At 43.6% G+C, this 20,160-nt stretch overlaps 1 protein-coding gene across 6 annotated transcripts in view; it reads right to left on the reverse strand.

The window, feature by feature from the left end:
* Positions 1–20,160, reverse strand: part of FGFR3 (fibroblast growth factor receptor 3) — a 74,060-nt gene that overhangs the window by 25,974 nt on the left and 27,926 nt on the right. For all 6 annotated transcript variants that reach the window (XM_045018277.1, XM_045018278.1, XM_045018276.1 and 3 more), the window contains exons 3-5: positions 19,655–19,918; positions 12,617–12,670; positions 3,001–3,170 (exon numbers count right to left, since the gene is read on the reverse strand). In XM_045018277.1, coding sequence (XP_044874212.1) covers positions 3,001–3,170; positions 12,617–12,670; positions 19,655–19,918 — 488 coding nt within the window. The remainder of the gene's footprint in view (positions 1–3,000; positions 3,171–12,616; positions 12,671–19,654; positions 19,919–20,160) is intronic.

Genomic DNA, 20,160 nt, shown 5'->3' on the forward strand with positions numbered 1-20,160 from the left:
CTGTAAAGCACCCATCATGGTAGCATCTAGGATCTGAACTCTGGGAAAGCTTGGCTCCAGATACGAAGCATGTGGCAGAGCTGTGTCATAAACCCAAATCCAAACACCTAACCATGTGTCTTGCCTACTCTAGACAAAGTGTCCATCACCTCATTGTACGAGACTTGAGTTCTGGGGAAGTGGGGTCTGAATACAGATTCAAACTGTGGCTCTGAGCTGTATTCCTGTGACACAGAAGGTGTCTGGAAAGGTTTTTAAAAAGCAAATAAGGCAAAGTTTTAGTCAAAGGCTGAGTCCAGACCCAAGGGATCACAAGAAGGATGTTCCCAATTTTGGGCAGTTGCTGTACTTGATAAACCATTAGAAACACAAAGCAACTCTTTGCAGACTTTAATCAAATCAGTGAGATACTGGAAATCCCTCTGGTTTATTTGGTGTTGTCATTCTTGGCTCCTTGTGAGACAAACATTTGCAGACACACTTAGAAACTCAGCCCATGGTTGCTAGACTGGTATGCAAGCCGGTGCAATGGTCTGGGGAAGGGATAATCCTCAATCTCCCTCTTCCAACCCCCCATTCCCTTCTAGGGTCATTTAACACACACAGGCTTACAATATTATAGATTCCAGCAAGGATTTAACTATTAATTCTCTTTGGGAAATTTCATGTGATAAGTCATATGAATTTCACTCCTCTGCCATTTAAGGATGAACTGTATAGAATTTATTTCATCCATGTCTGGAAGTCTTCTCTTCCCCCCTTTTGAATTTTGATGCACATTAGGTGGTATCTAAATCCCATTTACTAAACTATTCTGAACTCTGGAGAAAAAGAGAAAGAGGAAATGTTAATTTGTGATTCTATCCTTTGTAGGTTAATCCACTGGGCTTGATCCTCAGCTGGTGTAAATTGTCCAAGCTCCACCAGCCGTGGATCTGGCCATTCATCTTCACCGGGCCTAAATCCTGGGATGGGAACTCAATGGTACCTGGAGAGTTTAATCTTCAATAAATTAACTGATTTACTTTTTTTTTTTTTTTTTACTTTCTTTCTGGCACAGATCCTCACCTGATATAAGTTGGCATATTTACAAGAGACGAGGGTCTCTATCTAAGCTCTACGAGGGTAGGGAGCAAGGAAGAGAGAAACAAAGGGGTGTTTGTGTGTCTAGAGATGGAGAGAGAGAGAGAGTCTGTGTCTAGACCAGTGGTAGGCAACCTATGGCACGTGTGCCGAAGGTGGCACACAAGCTGATTTTCAGTGGCACTCACACTGCCCGGGTCCTGACCACCAGTCTTGGGGGGCTCTGCATTTTAATTTAATTTTAAATGAAGCTTCTTAAACATTTTAAAAACCTTATTTACTTTACATACAATAGTTTAGTTATATATTATAGACTTATAGAAAGAGACCTTCTAAAAATGTTAACATGTATTACTGACACGCGAAACCTTAAATTAGAGTGAATAAATGAAGACTCGGCACACCACTTCTGAAAGGTTGCCGACCCCTGGTCTAGACAGAGAGTGGGATTAAACCAATAGGGCTGTAACAGGCTCCACACTGCCTCTGATAGCTTTTTAAACATTTACTTATTGCTGGAAGGTGCCTATAGAGAAAATAAAGTGCTGTGGTGCAAGAGACGTTACTGTGATGCAGAGGATGAAAACTTTTCTATCTGAACTCGAGGGTAGATTCAAACCACAGAGAAGTGGGAAGTGCAATTACTTTTAACTTTAGGTTTAATTCTGCGAGCATAATTTAGTGCAGCTGTCATCACACAGTTTTGTTAAAACTGCACATTCAAGCCTGAAAGCAGTTCATGATGATCCGCACAGCATGTAATTAGTACAAAATGTTTGTGCTGTACGGGGTGACTTGGAAATGTTATCCATTATCAGATCAGTTGCAGAGAGGAGTTACCTCCCTGATTCTCCTCTTGCCTTAACATCTCCAAAGAACTAGAACTGCCTGTGCGCCCTCAACCTTGTCAACAAACCACAATGTACTGATTAGGAAGCTTCTGTGCGACTCTGCTCTGTTTATAACATCCCATCAGCTAGTCTGTTGCCCAAAATGGTAAATGGGAAGGCATTTGGTATAGTATTGGGGGGTGGCGGGGAGAGAAATCAAGAGCAACTGATTTTCCTGCTAAGTTACTGCCTTATTTTGATGTACAATTACAAAGTGGGGCAGAAATTGCTGGTCAGATAAGTCACCTAGTTAGACATTTATTTACTGGTTTGCGGTGTCTGTGGGCTCTGTTTGTAGACATCATGGCTGCAATACCTTCGAAACCACACTGCCAACCTGTCCCTCTTTGGCATTACCCAGGGCAAAGGGGCTTACATCATTTCACCGCAGGTCAATCATTTACATCACAAGAATGTTAATGACTCCCAAAACACAACAGAGTCCCGGTATTTCTGCAGGGCTCGTGTTACATGTCTGAATGATGATAGAGAGAAGTATGCTTAAGAGCTCAGACCAGATTCTGATCTGTTGCACGGGTAAGTCAGGAGTCACTTCACTGATTTCAGTGTTATCACTCTGGGTTTACACTTTTGTAACTTGGACAGAAACCTGTCTCTTTGTACCTTATTGCATCTAGTTATTGCTGCTATGGGCAGCAGCTAGTTTTAACAATTATTTGAACAATTAGTATGATCATCAAAAATATCCCCCCTCTGGCCCAGTCACTGTGGTTCACGATGATATACACTGATATCCTTCTCTTTCATTTATGACAAAGCTGCCAAGATTATGGGCAGTACTGAGGGAAATGCTATTTGTACAGATTTTAGAAAAAACATCTTGAGCAGAAAAATGTCATAAGCTCTAATGGTCATGGAAATATTTACTATGTAAAACCAGGGATCTCATGCTCATTTGCCTGTCTCAGGATTGCTCAGTGAACGCTAGCTCTGATCGGTCCATCAATAATAGATCGAAGAGATTAATGAACACAGCACGGTCAACATTAGACCCACAATGCCTTACTTTGATGCCCCCAATTCGGTGTTCTCCCTTGAATTCTTTGCCATTTTTCAGCCAGTATATGGATGGGGTGGGGTTGCCTGCTGCAGGGCAACGGAAGCGAACGGTATTTGCTGCCGGCACAGCTAGCAGCTTCTTCTCCATCCTTTCTGAACGGGTCCAATAAGGAGCACCTGAGAAGTGGAAGACACAAAACAAATAGGCTTATTTCTGCAGAACATAACTTGAGGTGGAGCAGCTGCTTTCTAAGAGGCTTCAGCATACATGGAGTGGTAACTCAACTGCTCTCTGCTGTAGTTAAGATGAATTACACTGAAATACTTTCCAGTCAAATGATTCTCATATATGCAGACAGAGTGGTTGCATATAAGACTTGTTTGTGGCCAGGTTCTGCTCTTGGTAACACCAGTGTAAATCTGGAGTAACTCCACTGCAATCAACCAGTGGAATTATTCCAGACTAGGGTCAGAATCTGGCCCTCAGACTCTACAAATGCATACATGTAACTTCAACAGAATGGCAGCCAAGAACTGTGGGTGGCAGTAAGGTGTTGGATCCGTGAAAGAGTGATGATGGTCCAGCAATGAGCCAAGGGAAAGTAATGTTAGCAGAAAGCACTGGAAGAGTTTGCCTCTATGTGAAGGGGAATGTACCCCACCCCCCTACAAAAACAAAAAAGACAAAAACCAAATTCCAAAGTGGTTTATCATGTTTACTTTCTTAAACTACAAGTGGTTTTAGCTTTAAGGATTCAAATTACCTTTGAACAAGGATAAGTTGTAAATACTGCTGCTAACACAAGATACTTCTATAATCTGCCTTAAGTAGACAGCAATGTTTCTTGGCATTGCTACAACCATTACATATATGCATTACATATACACATATTAAGACAGTGGCAGAAAACTTATTACATTGTGCATATGGGGAAGGAGGGCACAAAAAGTCTCCCAAAGTGTGATTTCTGCTTAAGGAAACATTACAGGGTTGTATTTCTGGGTGTTTTTCACGTCACCCTGTGGGCTACGTTCTGCCCTTTGAAGCATACGGCTCCCTGTGAAATCAAGGGGAGACACAGGCATACAGAATTTGTCCCTAATGGCTTGCAGTGGTTGGCGAAGAAGGCAAGGCTGGCAGCTAAGACGATACATCGTCTAAGTCGAAAGGAAGTGTCCAGCAGCGGTACGCCAGCCCTGGAGATGCAGGGCATGCGAACCAGTTTTTGCAAAGAGGAAGACACGTCTCTGACACAGACAGGGGATACCTGTGAGAATGGTGTTTGAGCACAGCAAGGCCTTTAAACTCCTCATGTGGCCTTATAGGCAAGAGAACCTCCTTGCCAACATTCTCAAAAGCACCAAAGTGGCTTAGGAGCCTATGTTTCATATGCCAAATCTCCTAGGTCCCATTGAAAATTAAGTGTTTTCACTATTCCAACATCTTTCTGCCGACCATAGTGAATTTCAGTGACACTGAAAGTCAACGGGATTTTTGAATTTTCTTCCCTCTCCCATTTTTTTTTTTAAAGCCTTGTCTCCATTAAGACTTTTTTTGCCTCAATTTTTCCTTCCTTGCTAACACAAGTGCAGACACCTGGGAGGGAGCATTAGCACTGACAAAGCACTATCTGCAGTTTAGACACAGACAAGCCTAGAAATGCTCTGAGCAGGGTTTGACAACATGGGAGTAACATGCCAATGGCTGCCTAGACATCTCTCTACATTAGGGCTCCAACCACTGAGTTAAATTTCAGGCTCTGTCACAACTTGACTGTAATACCTTGGGTAAATCACTTCATCGCTCTGTGCCTCAGTTTCCCCATCTGTAAAATGCCAGGTGTGGAGGGGAACATCACTGACTTTTGAGAGGCACCCAGACACTACAGGGGCTGAGGACCATAAAGATACACAGACCAGTAGGAAACCTTAGTTGGCAAGAAAGAGTAGCATGGATGTAGCTTCACTATACTTCGTACATCCTCTTGTGGGAGAGATTATCACAGTCCCAAACTGGCTCCCAGGCAATGTTTCATCTCCACTGACGTGTTACAGACAGCAGCACAATAAAGGAGTGGCGTCAATTCTCACCCAGCAGGAGGGTGCCAACGTTACTCTCATTTATTTTTCTCAGCTAGGATGTGTAATCAAGGCTTGCTGCGACAGGCTGGCCATGGGTCAATAGTAAATCGCAGCTACCGTCCAAAGGATTAGAAACTACCTACTGTGCGTGTGCGTGTGTCAGCTCTGAGAAATGCTGTCACTTAGGTTTCCATTTCTATTGAAGCCCTCGATAATTCTGGGCCTTTGCCCAGTTTTGTATCTTCTCATGGAACTAGGTGTGCCCAGACTGTAATCTCTATAACTTCATGCTTGGCTTAGTCCTGGAAAACTTGACTTAATGGGCGAGACCCTCAGCTGCTGTAAACTGTTACAGCTCCACTGAAGTCACTGACTACCTGTGTCTATACCTTTGTATCACATGCATGGGTCCAAAAAGTACATCCAAAAAGTGCCACTTTTATTAACCAGGTAAACTTCTGGTGCAACAATCACACTTTGCATTTCCCCTGAGGGGTCTCAACACATTTAACAAACATACCTGAATTAAACTGGTTGGATGATTTTGAGGCTAAAACTGTCCATGTCTAACATGGAAAGTCCTCCCCTCTTGCTGGCTCTTAATTCAGTATTTAATTTTAATTCCAGGAAAAAACTTTTACATGCTGTAGAGTCCCCTGGGGCCTATACCTAGCACTGAGAGTTATTTTTTCCTCTGTTAAGTTGCCAGCTTATTCCTCCCCAAAACACACTGAGACCTACATAGGTTTAGCTCTTCATGTTTCTACTTGTATCAAAAAAACAAAAACAGGGCTGATCTTACATCATAGAGCCCGAGCTGTCCTGTCTATAACAGCACACCAACACCGGGGGCATGAAGTTATTTTTTCCTGATATGGGTGCTGCAGCTTATCTAGTCTGAGCGACAAGAACTTGCTTGCAAATTCCTTGGGCACTTGCATCACCTAATCTGCAAAGCTAGGCCCAAAAGGAGAAAGTAGGGGATGGGATTAATGAGTGAGCACTTCTCCTCCACAGCCTTGTGCTGGGGGCATCACCCCACCTGCATCCCTGTGTGTCACCACAGAGGAAAGCCGCTGAAGACACTGTGCTAGCATGATGCCCCCCAGATTTCAAGGAAGCACAGCAGGAATGGACAAGCCAGCCCTCCCTGCCCCCTTGGAGAGGTGCGAACCTCATCGGGTTCTTGCACTGAGTCCAGAACACACGCTGAGTCCATGCAGAGCTGGACACAATCAAGCTTGTATGGTGAACTTCATGGACTCAAATGTGACAAGAATTTCATCCTTAATGTTGATAACACGTAGGCTGGGATTTTCAAAGGTACCTAAGGGAGTCAGATGCCTGAATCCCACTGAGTCAAGCGTGCCTAACTCCCTCAGCCCCCAGCTGTGAAGTACTATACATATTCTGGTTATAATCTGGAGTCCTTCCATTAAAATCACAGGGGTGGTTACTCTGAATTTACATCATTGTAACCACGAGCAGATTTTTGACACGGTGACTGTCTCTGCTGAGATTAGATTTTCAATTGCTCAGAGCAGTGGTCCCCGCCATGGCGCCCGCCGGGGCATTTATATGCGCCCGCCTAGTGCCCAGCAGGGGACCTGCCGGGGACAGAGAACTCAGGCTGCGGGCGTGGTGTTCTCTGTTCCCGGCAGGTGCAGGGCCTGCCTAGTTCCCAGCAGGGAGAGAAGCTGTGGCCCCACGCCTGCCTGGGACAGGGAACCCTGGGACTGCGGGCGCTGGTGTTCTTGGTCCCTGGAAGGTGTGGGGCCTGCCTAGTGCCCAGCAGAGAAGAGAATCTGGGGCCCTGTGCCTGCCGGGGACAGAGTACTCCGGGGCTGCGGGCACCGGTGTTCTCTGTCCTCGTGGCTTTTCTCCGGCTTCTCTCTGGATTCATATATTCTGTAATATTAAATATGGTTTTTTGTATTATTTAATGTACAAATACAAAATAAGCCTTGAAAAATTGTTGGCGCCCACCACACTCTTCTGAAAACATGAATGTGCTACTGGTCACAAAAAGGTTGGGGACCACTGGCTCAGAGCATAGCTCACTGAAGTGAAATGCACCTCGCTAAGAGTCCTCACTATCTGATCTCCATTCCTACTTTCTCCTACTGGGCACAGCTTTCGAAGGCCAGAAGGGACCATTGTGATCATCCAGTCTGATCTCCTGTATAACACAGGCCACAGAACTTCCCCAAAATAAAAGCATATCTTTTAGAAAGACATCCTAACTTGGTTTAAAAATGGGCAGTGATGGAGAAATCACCATGATCCTTGGTAAATTGTTCCAATGGCTAGTTACTCTCACTGTTAAAAACGTGTGCCTTAGGTTAGCTGATGCCAGGGCCCAAGGAATTAATTGGCAAGCAAGTTCTTGTAGCGTAGGCTACATCAGCCCCAGCATGCATTTTTAGCATCTGCAAACATGAGACACAAGTTCCACTTCATTGTAGCTGTCCTGCCTCGCTGGAAAGCCACCAGGCTGTGGGAAAGGCGGTGGAAACTGTAGACTCAGGAGTGCACATCTCTTTATTTGCAGAGAACAGCTGTATTGTTTGCACTGCTCTCAGCTCTAATTTGTTTCAACACTTCATCAACCAGACTGCAGACCACATGGACCCAAATATTTCAACAGCCTTTCAATAACTGTAATCATGAAGACTAAATATTAAGGGCCTGATTCTCCCCTCATATATGCTTGAACAGCTCTCGCTGACTCCAGTGGGAGCTGCTTGTGCATCTCAGAAGTCAGAATCTGGCCTTAGCAGCAAAACCACCCCCATTTCACCAAGTTTTTAACATTACTATGCTGAGTAGACAGCTTAAGGCCCTGAGCCCACTGGGATCAGAACTGTGCAGCTACAACCGGATTAACACATTTGTAGCAATAAGCAACAACAATAAAAGGAAATGTAGGAATTGTACGGTTAACATGTTCTTTGGAAATCACAGATGCAGCAAACTTAGGTTCACAGTAAATGAACATGAGAGAGGTTTCAAATGCCATAAAATAACTGAGGCAGTGACCCTCCTCTAGGCATGGACGTGTAAGAAGACAGCCACAGTTCATTGGTGCTGGGAGCTTTGGCTGCATGACTCACAAAGCAACAGACATGTGGGGATGCTTCATGACGACTGCTCCTTGCCACGTTATACTTCATATGTGCTAGACCCCACCCCCTCCCCATTTCTACTTTCCCGAGTCTGGGGGGAGCAGGGCAGGCCAAGGCTGAGATCTAAACTTCCCAAGCAAAAGGAACTTCAGTCAGATGAAAATTCACTTAAAGACGCATTTGAATTTAATGAGAGAAGTTCAGGTTGCATCAATCACTGGCAACAAATACTGTCACCGAAACCCGAGGACGTTTTATCGCTGGACATTGTGGGGAGCAGGATTGGGCCCTTACAGCTCGCAAGGCAGAGGAGGGAGTGCAGTGGGCACCAGCTGGATCAGGCCCCCGGTGATTAAACTAATTGCTCTATTCCATGACCTACCTCCTTCACTGGAGTCCTATTCCACATGACTGCACATTCACAAAAAGACCTCTAAAATCTTGGGATCTCCTGTGCTGAAGTCCCACCCCTGTGCAATTTGGACACAACCAGCGTCAGGCTTGGCCTGAGAATAAATATCTATGGCAGTGTCCCATGTAAGGTGTGTTCATTCTTGCCATCCAGGGAAGTGGACAGAATACCGCTGCTTTTAGTTTAACTTGCACATAGTTGGTTTTTTATTTGTATGGGAGAAAACGCTGCTAAATTTCCTCTGAAATGCAAATCACAAACCTCTGAGAGTGCTTGGATCACAAACCTCTGAGGGCAAAAGTGAAATTTTAAATAAATACTCTCAAATTAACTATGAGCAGTAAATCTACATTCACTGGTGTGAAAAATGGAACAGCAAATATTATCTAGATCCTTTCCCACAATCACATACTAAGCCTAATGATCCACTTTATTTGTCTAAGATTCTGGCCACCCATCCTATTTGAATGACCAATTAAAAAAACAAGGAGCGATACTTGGAATAATTAATGTAGCTGAGTGCTCATTTAACAATTAGGTACTGCCATGAAATTCTGCACCAGACAGAATCAAGTCTAATTGTGTAATTTCCCCATCTGATGCCTCTGAGTACACAGTCAGGTTTAATTGGAGATTACATTGGTTCTTTGAAGGTGCTCCGGCTAGCCAGCAGGGACTCTGAATAAATAGATAAAATTGGAGGGATAGGGGAGGAGGGTCTGAAAGAAGAGTTTTGTTTTAGTTTTAGACTCAGAATAAACAGCTGTAGATAATTTAGATGGTGCAAGCACAGATTGCAATTTGTAACTTGGCTGCAGCAAATCTGGGTGTGATTTGAAGTTACAGAAGCTATTCCCGTGTGTTTTTTGTTTTTTAAGGAGGGGTCACCTCCAATTTTACTGTTAGGAGCAGAGGATTAAAGGAAGATGAAAGTAGCAGAGAACTCCATGCAGATGCCTCAATGTTCTACAGGGTTTCTGCATCGTGTATGTGTCCCACTTAGGAGAGTCTTTGCTTTGTTTTCTAGCTTCGATACTGCCAGCCCCAATCATTCAAAAATCACAAGTCAGGCTCCAAAAGATCACGAGATAGGCTTAAAAACCACAACATTAAAAAAAAGAATACACTTGGGGTCGGATAGGTCTTATATTTCCCTTCTGATCTTGGAAACCTTAGGGGGTCACATTTTCAAGCTTTTCACTGCAGCCACGAGAGCTAGAAACATAATTTAAAAACCAAAACCAGAATGAAATAAGCTGAGAGTCTCACATTATCACATGACTCCAGGAACTGGAGCTTTAAGAAAAACTCCATGTACTGTGAGACTCCTGATAAAATCGTGGATTGAGAACTAAGGGTCACGACATTCTCTCTCCTGTGGGGAAAACCTGAGAGAGTTGGGGAGGAAGAAGCTCTCCCAGGTTCCCATGGACAGGGCCGCCTCCAGGCATCAGCTAAGGAAGCAGGTGCTTGGGGTGGCCGATACCAAGGGGCGGCACTCTGCCCGTTATTGGGGCGGCACGTCCGGGTCTTCAGTGGCAATTCGGCAGCAGGTCCCTCAGTCCCTCTCGGAGAGAAGGACCTGCCGCCGAAGAGAGGAGTGGTGCGATCGCGCTGCCGCAACTTTGGGGGAGGGGGGGCCGCTTGAGGCGGCAGAAAACTGGAGCCGGCCCTGCCCATGGAGGACTCTTCTGTGGGGCAGGTTCCTGTGGAAGGGCAAGGGACTTGGCTCTTACATCGTATGGGTCCCTTATGATCCATGCAGTTCTCCAGATCTCTGCAAGAGGCATGGGACCATTTGTGAGGAAGCACTGGGCCTCTGTACTGACCCCTGCTCCCGCTCTGACTGCATGAGTCAATGAGGGGTTGGAGGGAGAAAGAACAACAGACATCCCTCCCAGCCTGGCCCCTTTTCACACATGCACATACAGAAGGTTTCCGCTAATAGTCATCATGGTTTTCACTGGCACGTACCTACTGCTAACTGCTTTTTGCCAGCAGGAAGTGTGGGGTCAGGATTACACACAAGGCCCTGGGATGAAGAACTCAGAATGCACTGCCCTGGTTGTTAGGGGGAGACCTAGATGATCAAACAGATCTGCTCCATCTTTGGCACTTAGAATTAATGTATCACAGATGGTCATGTGTCAAAGCCTCCCATACAGCAGCAAAAGGACTGACGACACGGCTCCCATTTATGCAATAAACTCAGGAACACAGGACAAAGATTAACTGGCGGGTCCGACTTCATCTGGTGGAAAAAGCACTTTCACATTGCCACAGGCCACATGATTTCACAGCTTTCTGTTTTGGCACACTGGCCTAATTGACCATTGTATAGCCAAAGAGAATCCAGCTCTTCATAGCTAGACCTTTGTGTAAACCTAGTGGTTACCTTCTGCTCTAAAAAAAGAACCCCTCAAAGTCAAGGAGACACAGAATATAAGCTATAAATACATGTGGCAGAACACGTGTGGTTTTTCTTTTTAATTTAAGAAAAATGTGCCCGTTTGTAACACCACACAGCCTGTGTTTTGTGACACCCGGTGCTAAGAGATGAAGCAGTTTACTATAAGCCACATTTTTAAAAAAGATCTATAAATAAACCAGCAAAGAACTATAAATTGTGTTAAATCAGGTGTTTCTCTAAGTCAGGGCCAAATCCTGAGTAGTGCTGACTACTTGCTTCACTTCCATTGGCTTTAAGGCATTAAAAGGTGCTGAGTGTTTGTCAGGAGGTGCTGGTCACCTTGTAGGAGCAGGCCCCTAACGAGCAGGCATCAGAAAACCACTAACTGCTGCCGATGGCTCAGCTGGCACCATAACTCCTAATTACTGTTCACCTCTTGCAAGACACTCTGGTACAAATTTATTACAGTGGCAGACCTGTTTTACAGAGTCCTAGAGATCTAATGCTGTGGGTAGAAGAAATGTTCCAGTCATGCTGAATTTCTGCCAAGGTACATAGCTGATTTGGAGTTCAAATACTAGACATATATTTATTCACACACACACACACACTTTGCCTTGCAGAAATATAAAGTGCATAAAAAAAAAAAGCACAACAGTAACGCCTCCGAAGCATGTAATGATCCAGATTAATGATATTACACTCAAAGTACCAAGCATGAGGGTTGAAAGAGCCTCACTGGAAAAGGAAAACAATGTGAGGCTAAGGTTTGGGGCTGATTTCACCATGAGTATCAGAGGGTGCAGATCAAATGGAGTTCTTCTCCCTAGGGCATCAATGAATCTTGCCTATGGCTGCTTCTTCCCTCAGTAAGCTAGCTAGTAAAGAAAAAGCATTAAACTGGCTAAAAAAAATACAGATACTCCATTGGGGTAAAATCAGTATAGCTACACTGAAATAAAACTCACAGGTTGAACGAGTTTGCCTGAATTTAAATACAAGGACAGGTTTAATACTATAGTTCAGAAGCTAAAGCGATAGGTCAAATCTATCTAGATTTTTAGAAGGTCATCATCACCCTCGTATTTGAACATAAATATATAAAGACTTTACAATAAATATCTGCCCTGCCATCATTTATGAACTTCTAGACTCTAGAGCACACATCATTATGGTGGCTAGGTACCAAATCTAGGGGAATTCTTATTTCCAATGCTACAGGCTATCACCTTCAATTTTGAATGAGGTAAGATACCTTCTTAGGGCACTTCAAAAGGTAGGTAACGCATTCCTGTTTTACAGACAGGGAAACTGAGGCAGAGAGCTGTTCTGTCTCTTGTCCAAGGTCACCAAGTGAGTCCACAGCACAGATAGGACAAGAGCTCAGGCCTCCTTAGTGCATGATAGTGTCCTATCCACCAGGCCGCAAAGGTCCCCGTATACATTCTGGAAATCTTGTTTTGAATAATAATAATTATAATAATATATTGTCTGTCCTATATTGTAATCAATGAACGCAACACCTTCTTGAGTGGAAATAGCATGAATGATATCTTTAAAGAAACAGACTACGCATTCAGGAACAAGCCATTACCTGTGTCTTCAGACTCATCATCATCATCTTCATCATCACCCGATGATGGAGAATCTAGAAAGGGAAGGGAAAAAAAAGTCACTTGTTGTGCTACTACTACTGGCGTTTCAATATTTCATTTCCTTGATACCACTACAATAAACAGTAGATCAAACTCAGTCATTTTTAACCACTATGGAGCAGACTTTCAAGAGGCAGCTTCCATACGTGAAATTGTGCACCTTCACCTCAGCTCCTGTCTAGGCTGAAAGACTCGGAAGCCCTTATCTTGCAAAGACTTACCAACATGCATAACATTACACATTGTGAGTAGTCCCACTGACTCCACATTGCTATGGGATCATGAATGGTGCATTACATTAAGCATGTGTGTTAAGTCTTTGAAGGCCTACGATGACTAGTGAACTAGTGCAATGGTGAAATCACAAGAGCGATTTAATTAGAATTTTATTTCTTTTTCATTTCTTCTTCCTCACCCGTATTTTTCTGACACAGACTCTGGAGAACAGGCGAGAAGAGCAGGTCTTTCTAGTAATACTCTTGGGAACAGAGTACTACAAAGGGGAAGATACTTGTGATAAGAGGACAGGGAAACCCTCCCATTTGTCACGCTGTAATGAAGGCACCATGCTGCAGTTGTGACAATCAGGAGACGGGGTCAGGTCTACACTACAAATTTGCAGCTGCGCCACTGTAGCACAGTTGGTGAAGGCACTTCAAGTGGACAGGAGCTCTCATGTCAGCTTAATAAATCCACCTCCATCTACATGGGGGGCTAAGGTCAGCAAAACGACATTGCTTGAATGGGGATTTTTCATACTGAAGTATGTATGTAGCGCAGACCCAGCCTAGGAAAGCAGGTACTTTACATAAGTGCAGCTCTGCCTGCCAGTGGAGTTGTTAGTGTTTTCATCTCTGGAGACTCAGCACACACATTTGCAATGGCCAGGTCATGATGCTCCTACAGGCAAGAGCAGCTGAACTGCAGTATCTGACGGAGGGGCAGTGGGCACAGCTGATCTGCATCTCTTGCCTGTTTCGCGCTGCTCTGGAGAAACACAGGGAGGGAGGATTTGAGGGGAAGCTAGGGTCATGGCCAGGACGTCCAATCTATATGGATGTACTGGACAAAACCCTCCCAGAGGAAGCACATGGCAATCTTCTGCAGCTACTACAGCTCTGTAGATTTCTGATGGAACAATTCCCTGGTTCCAAACACTGCATGTCATGCAAAGCAGCTGCTCCCTGGCTCTGCCTCCGGGACCCACAAAGTCCTGACCATGCAGAAGGGCTTTGAAGTGTCTGGGTGCCAGGTGGGATCAGAGATGACGTCTAACTCCTGGGGTGGGGGGGCTAGAGATGGCATGGGAGTGGGTGGGCTCTGCCCTGCTACATCAGCACTTCAGGGAGCAGGGCCAAATGGAAGGCAGAAATTGGGGGGGGAGGGGGCAACGTGAGGTCACGTGCCACCTCTGGGTGGTATCACGTAAGGGAACCACTGCTCCCACTGCACCTTGCGGGTGTGAGGCCCAATGAGGCACTTTATCTCCTCATTCCCCCAATCACACAGTTGACTAACACTGAGATGGTCATACCAGGTCCAACCAATTGTCCGCTACTCCAATATCCCACACCCAATAATGGCCAGGATCAGATATTTCAGATGTAAAACCCCCCATAACAACGATGGACTAACCCTCTTGTTAACTCCTCTCTAAGCTACACAACCCCAATCTTTCAAAGTCTCTCCTCATATCCAAGTTGCTCCATGTTTCTAGACACTTTCACTACCCTTCTCTGGATCTCTTCTTTTTTGGTTATATCCTTTCTGCAATGGGATATATTCTTTTTGAGACCAAAACAGCATACTCCAGGTGAGTGCATATCACTAATATGTAATGTCTTTATATTATTTCCTGTATTCACCCCTGTCATTTCACACCGCCTAACACCATGTTTGCATTTATTGAGCTGTCTACAAAGGTTGTTAGTTCTTTTTTCCTGAGTGGCTACTGTTTGTTTAGAAACCACCAATCAATAAAATTATACCCTGAAGCCTGTTTGTAAGATTTAGCATTATTCATTGCCTCTTACTTTAAATAATCTCTAATAAATATAAAACAGGCATAATATTATACAGCTGCTTTTACATTTTGATACAGCCGTAAAAGAAATTGGCAGTAGATTTTTAGGCAGTAGGAAATTCTATGAATGTTCAACATGTGGCCAGAAATGTAATGCATCCAATTTAGCCAAAGTCAGGCAGAAATATCCTTTGTTCCAAGATGAGCTCTTGCAATTTCTGCATCATCTTCTATCCAGCTGACTGATAGTGAAAAAGCTAATAAAGGTATTACTGTTCTACAGAATCTGGAGAGGCCTGCAGAAATATTCACTGTATAGAAACACAGGCGTTACCATATTGCATTAGATTACTGGGGCATCATACCTAACATCCTGTCTTTGGCCCAGATTCATTTAAGCACGTGCACAACTTTCAGTATGTGTCTAAGCCCCAGGATTTAAGTCCCACTAAAATCCCATGGGATTTGGTGAAAGTTTTGCATTTGTTTGAGTGCTTTGCTGAACTGGGTCCTTTGACAACATCTGCTACAGACCCTGATGAAAGCAAGAACATGACCAAATGTGCACTGCTGCACAAGGGAGGGGGAAGGGGTAAAATCCTTCCTGACTTTGCATCTTGACAGCATGAGTTTGGCAATCCTTATTTTGGCATGCGTGATTATAATGATATTTATATGCTTTAAAATATACCAGTCTTAACTGGGGTGGGAGGGAGCACATTTTTAATTAAATACTATACTTTGACAAGAAGTCAAACAGATTTTGTGGATGGTGTTTTCCTTTCCTGTCAGGGTAAGTTATCACCTACAGAAAGAAAAGGTCTGTCTCATCTTACTCGCAATGCTTAGTCTGTTCAGAAAGACTAGAATCAAGGTTTTAAAAACGGGTGTCTAAAGTTAGGAGACTAAGTTCATATTCAGGTGCCTAAAGAAGTGGACTGACTTCAGAAGTGCTGAGAGTTCCAGACTGGAACTGAATTCAATGGGAGCTGCTGGGCACACACTACTTTTGAAAAACCAGGTCACTTGTGTCGGTGCCTAAATATGATCACAGGACCTTAGCATTAGGCACCCATTTTTGAAAATCTTGGCCTGGGGTTTTCAAAAGCTGCATTTTGGTACTGTGAGAAAAGAGCAAGTAACCTGAGATCCTGTCCTGCCAGGACTCCACTCACCCATCAGCTCCAAGGGCAGTTCTGTGCATGGGAGGATTGCAGAACTGGAGTGGCAATAACTGGCATGCAGGATCAATTCTGAAGATTTTTTATTTTTAAGATGGATGTAAGAGTTAATGTTTGCAGGAGGGAAATGGGGCTCTCTCTTCTTAACTAGTGAAGTGCTGAATCCCACCCACACCCAGGGTCCCATGTTTTAAAAGACAAAGCTTAAAAGGTTAAGTCTATTCATACACAAATCTATTCTTTAATTAACCTTTACTGTACAAGGCAATAACTTGGAACCTGATTTCCAAACCACCTTAATGAAAAAGTTGATTTGTTTTACTCCTTGTGATGGAGGGTGTGCGCCTCACACAGGCCCAGAAAGGGTTAATATAGACCTGAGAGGCCAATTATGGTACCTGGCTGCACCTGGAGGGAAAACCAGGCTTAACTGATCACGAAGCCCAGCTGAGCAGGATCAAGCTGGTTAGTACAAAGCCAGGAAGTTAAAAGCAGAAGAGAACGGCAGGCAGCGAGTGCGCAGTCACTCGCCCTAGGAACAGTGGAAGAAACCTGGAGGGGAGAATAAACCCTGAGATCCTAGCCCTGAAAGAAGGGTCAACCCAGGGAAGCTGTGGGGAAGAAAGGCTGAGAGAGGCTGGGTAGGAAGAAGCCCAGGGAAACACTGGCAAGGGAACTATGTAAACCACGGCTGACAGTTACAGGGTCCCTGGGCTGGAACTCAGTGTAGAGGGGAGTGCCTGGGTTCCCCTACCCACCCCCGGCAAAGCGGCATGAGCAGGGTCAGGGGCCAGAGACCTGACACCAGATCTAGGAACTGTTTGTTGAACTTTGTTACCCGGAAAGGGAGGGACATTAACATAGTAATTTGGTCCTCCTGAGTAAATCTAACAAGGGCCTGGAAGCATCGTTAAGAAGGAAGTTCTCTCTCAAAGAGACACTAGGTACCTGTACTATATATTAAATGGAAATTTTAATATGCATGTGTATAAATTTAAAGGACCTACTTTTGCTCAGTTACAGAGTAAACTCCAGTTTGTTACTACCAATACCAGTATAACTCCGAGTAATTATGGCACATAATCTTAGCGAATAAATATTTAGATATCTAAGGAATTCTAACTAACCCTGGCGTTACTTTTAAAATGCAGGAATGTAAACCCCACTCTCAGATTACAGTCTCACTCTTGGAGTTGAACGCTAAGCAATCACTAATAATTATGAAGGAACATAAGCGAATATAACAGGCGCCACTAGTGCCACCCAATGCAAAGGCTTCAAAGTTTAAAACAAACATGGCTGACAGCTAAAACTGAAACTCCCACATTAGCAGGTTGTAATGACACTGAGCTAACAATCAAAGATGCATAATGCTGGCAGAATGGTGGTTCAGGTTACTGACTTGCTCTCAAGCTGTTATTAGCTATTATTAGCCAAGAAGAAAAACACAGGGGTTTAAACTTTTAAAAGCACAAGATTATCAGTCTTTCCACTATTAAAAACAATTTCTCACTTTACCACTTTTTGGTCTGACAGCTGTTTCACTTGACTGTATAGCCAGCTGCCCTTTCCTGCCTCTGTTGCCCCTTGAACTCAAAAGCATTTTAATGTCACTTAAAGAAAAAAAAAGATACAAACATTTCTAACAACCTGAAGTTCCCTATTCCCAATAATCGCACCTAGTTAAAGAAAATCTTTCAGGCCAAATACTTCTTTAACCATTTAATTGATATGACCCTGAAATGTTCACAGTGATCTCCAATAACGTTCAATTAAAATCAGATGTTTGTCAAGATTCATTGAACATGTCTTTTCCCTTAAACAATTTAGATTTCATTATTTGTACAATGTTCCAGCTTTGAACCCTCTGTGATGGGCCTGAGTGTATGTCTCCAGACTACATCTGTTTGGTTATTATCTCAGGTGCAGGGGAAGAGTGACTTGGTACTGTAAAAGGTTAGGGACAAATTTTCAAAAGTGGGTGCCTCCATTTTTGAGTGTCCAATTTGAGACACCCAGGCCAATATCCTCAAAAGGTATTTTAGGCACCTAAATACCTTGGAGGATCTGGGCCCAGGGTCTAGTTTACTGAAATGCTTAGCATTCACAACTCCAAAGGAAGTAAACGGAGATATGGGCAATTTGAACCTGGGTGACCCAAAAATCAGTAGATACTTTGAAAAACAGGCCTTAATCCAGGGGTTCTCAAACTGGGCGGTATGACCCCCAGAGGGTCGTGAGGTTATTACATGGGGGGGTCACGAGATGTTACCTCCACCCCCAGACGTTGCTTTGCTTCCAGCATTTATAATGATGTTAAATGTACAAAATGTGTTTTTAATTTAGAAGGGAGTCACACTCAGAGGCTTGCTGTATGAAAAGAGGTCACCAATACAAAAGTTTGAGAACCGCTGCCTTAATCTATTTAATCAGGATTATTATCAACTAATGACACTGATGTTTATCCAACCACCTGCCCAGCAGTTTTCAATAATGATGGGTGTTCTTAGCTAATTATTTACTAATTACTTGTCAGAAACTGAGACATTCTGGCACCCTGGAGTTCAGTAATCTATGTTTGGAGCAGTTTATGGTCATCTAGCCCTAATTATCTTAATCATGCTAAAAAGGTTAGGCAAATGACAGTAGCTGTTTCATTGATACATATTTGTTTGAAAGTTTTGATATGTTCCATTTAATGCCATTGAAAACCAGGAGTCCATTTCCACTAGAATGAGAAGGGGACACTGCACATATTTGGGGCACGTACTCTGGATGTCAACACACAGACTCCACATAAAGCTGTCAAGTGGAAACCAACTGGTGTGAGGAAATGAGGGTGCCCAAGAGAAATGTTATGAAGAACCCTTAGCGGGAAGGGCAAAACAGTCCATCACAACACCACAGAGCAGATGGAAGCAGCAGTTAATGACAGAGGGATAGAAGGGGCCAGATGGAATCAGATGTACATTTTTAACAGTGAGAGTAATTAACCGCTGGAACAATTTACCGAGGGTTGTGGTGGATTCTCCATCACTGGCAATTTTCAGAATCAAGACTGGGTGTTTTTCTAAAAGTTCTGCTCTTGGAATTATTTTGGGGAAGTTCTATGGCCTGTACTATACAGGAGGTAAGATTAGATTATCTCAATGTCCCTTATGACTTTAGAATCCATGAAAGTCTGTGTTTCCACCCTGTGTGCCAACATTAGCGCAAGAAGGATGTAGTAATAAATTTAATGCCCTAAGATTAAGTACCAGATTCCCAAAAGGATCATGTACAAAAATGATATTTCTAAAATGAATCTGCAAATTACGTCATGTGGTTAGGGAGGAAGTACTGTCTATCCACTAGAACTGGGGATTAGTAGCCAGGACTCCTGAGTTCTATTTCTGACTTTGCCACTGACTTGCCCTGTGACCCTGAAAACAAGTCACTTAACCTCAGTGAGCCTCAGTTTACACATCCAAAAAATACCTCAAAGGGGTGTGTATCATTTAAGGTACTTTACCAAGTACTGTGAATTAAATATCTATAAGCATTCAGGGAGATTTTGGTTTTAATTTGTATAACAGCATTTCCAAAGCTCCCATGATATGAATCTCTAGAATCTAACACTCATTACAGAAAAATGGTTTCTAATTTTGCCTACTTTGACTCTGCTAAAACTTGAGAGTTCATGCAGAAGCCCGCAGAACACCAGCTGTGTTGGCCATCTGTAGAAGCAAGAATAAAAAACGAAACAAAACAAAAATGTGCATTACAGCACTCACCTGTTACTCTGACTGTAAAGTTACCCAGAACCTCACTGGAATGCCGTGGCTTGCAACTGTATAGCCCAGAGTCGTCATATGACACATTAATGATCTTCAACAGTTTTTGTCCAATATGAGTTCTGTTGGTTGGTGCAATCCCAATGCCATCTTTGAACCAGAAAACTGACATAGAAGAGCCCTGGGTGTTACAGGAAAGTTCAATGGTATCTCCACTTCCAAACACCAATTCCTCCAGAAAGGCAGTTTCGCTCCCCAGATATTCTGTGATGGAGAAGAAAATAAATAACTAAATAAAGCAGGCATCAAACACTGATCAAAGAGCCTGGCATGACTGATGACAGCAGCCATGGCCGCTATATCTTTGCTAATCTCATGCACATAGGAGCCAAGAGATGAAAACTGCAGAAATGCCATCATTGGTGACAAGCAATGGTTAACGTTAGTCAGATAACATCATTCAGCAGCGTACAGGTGCTGTTTAGACCGAGTACAGGCAGTCCTTG

This window comes from Mauremys mutica, chromosome 5 (assembly GCF_020497125.1).
Source record: "Mauremys mutica isolate MM-2020 ecotype Southern chromosome 5, ASM2049712v1, whole genome shotgun sequence".
In the NCBI taxonomy this organism is placed as follows: Eukaryota; Metazoa; Chordata; order Testudines; family Geoemydidae; genus Mauremys; species Mauremys mutica.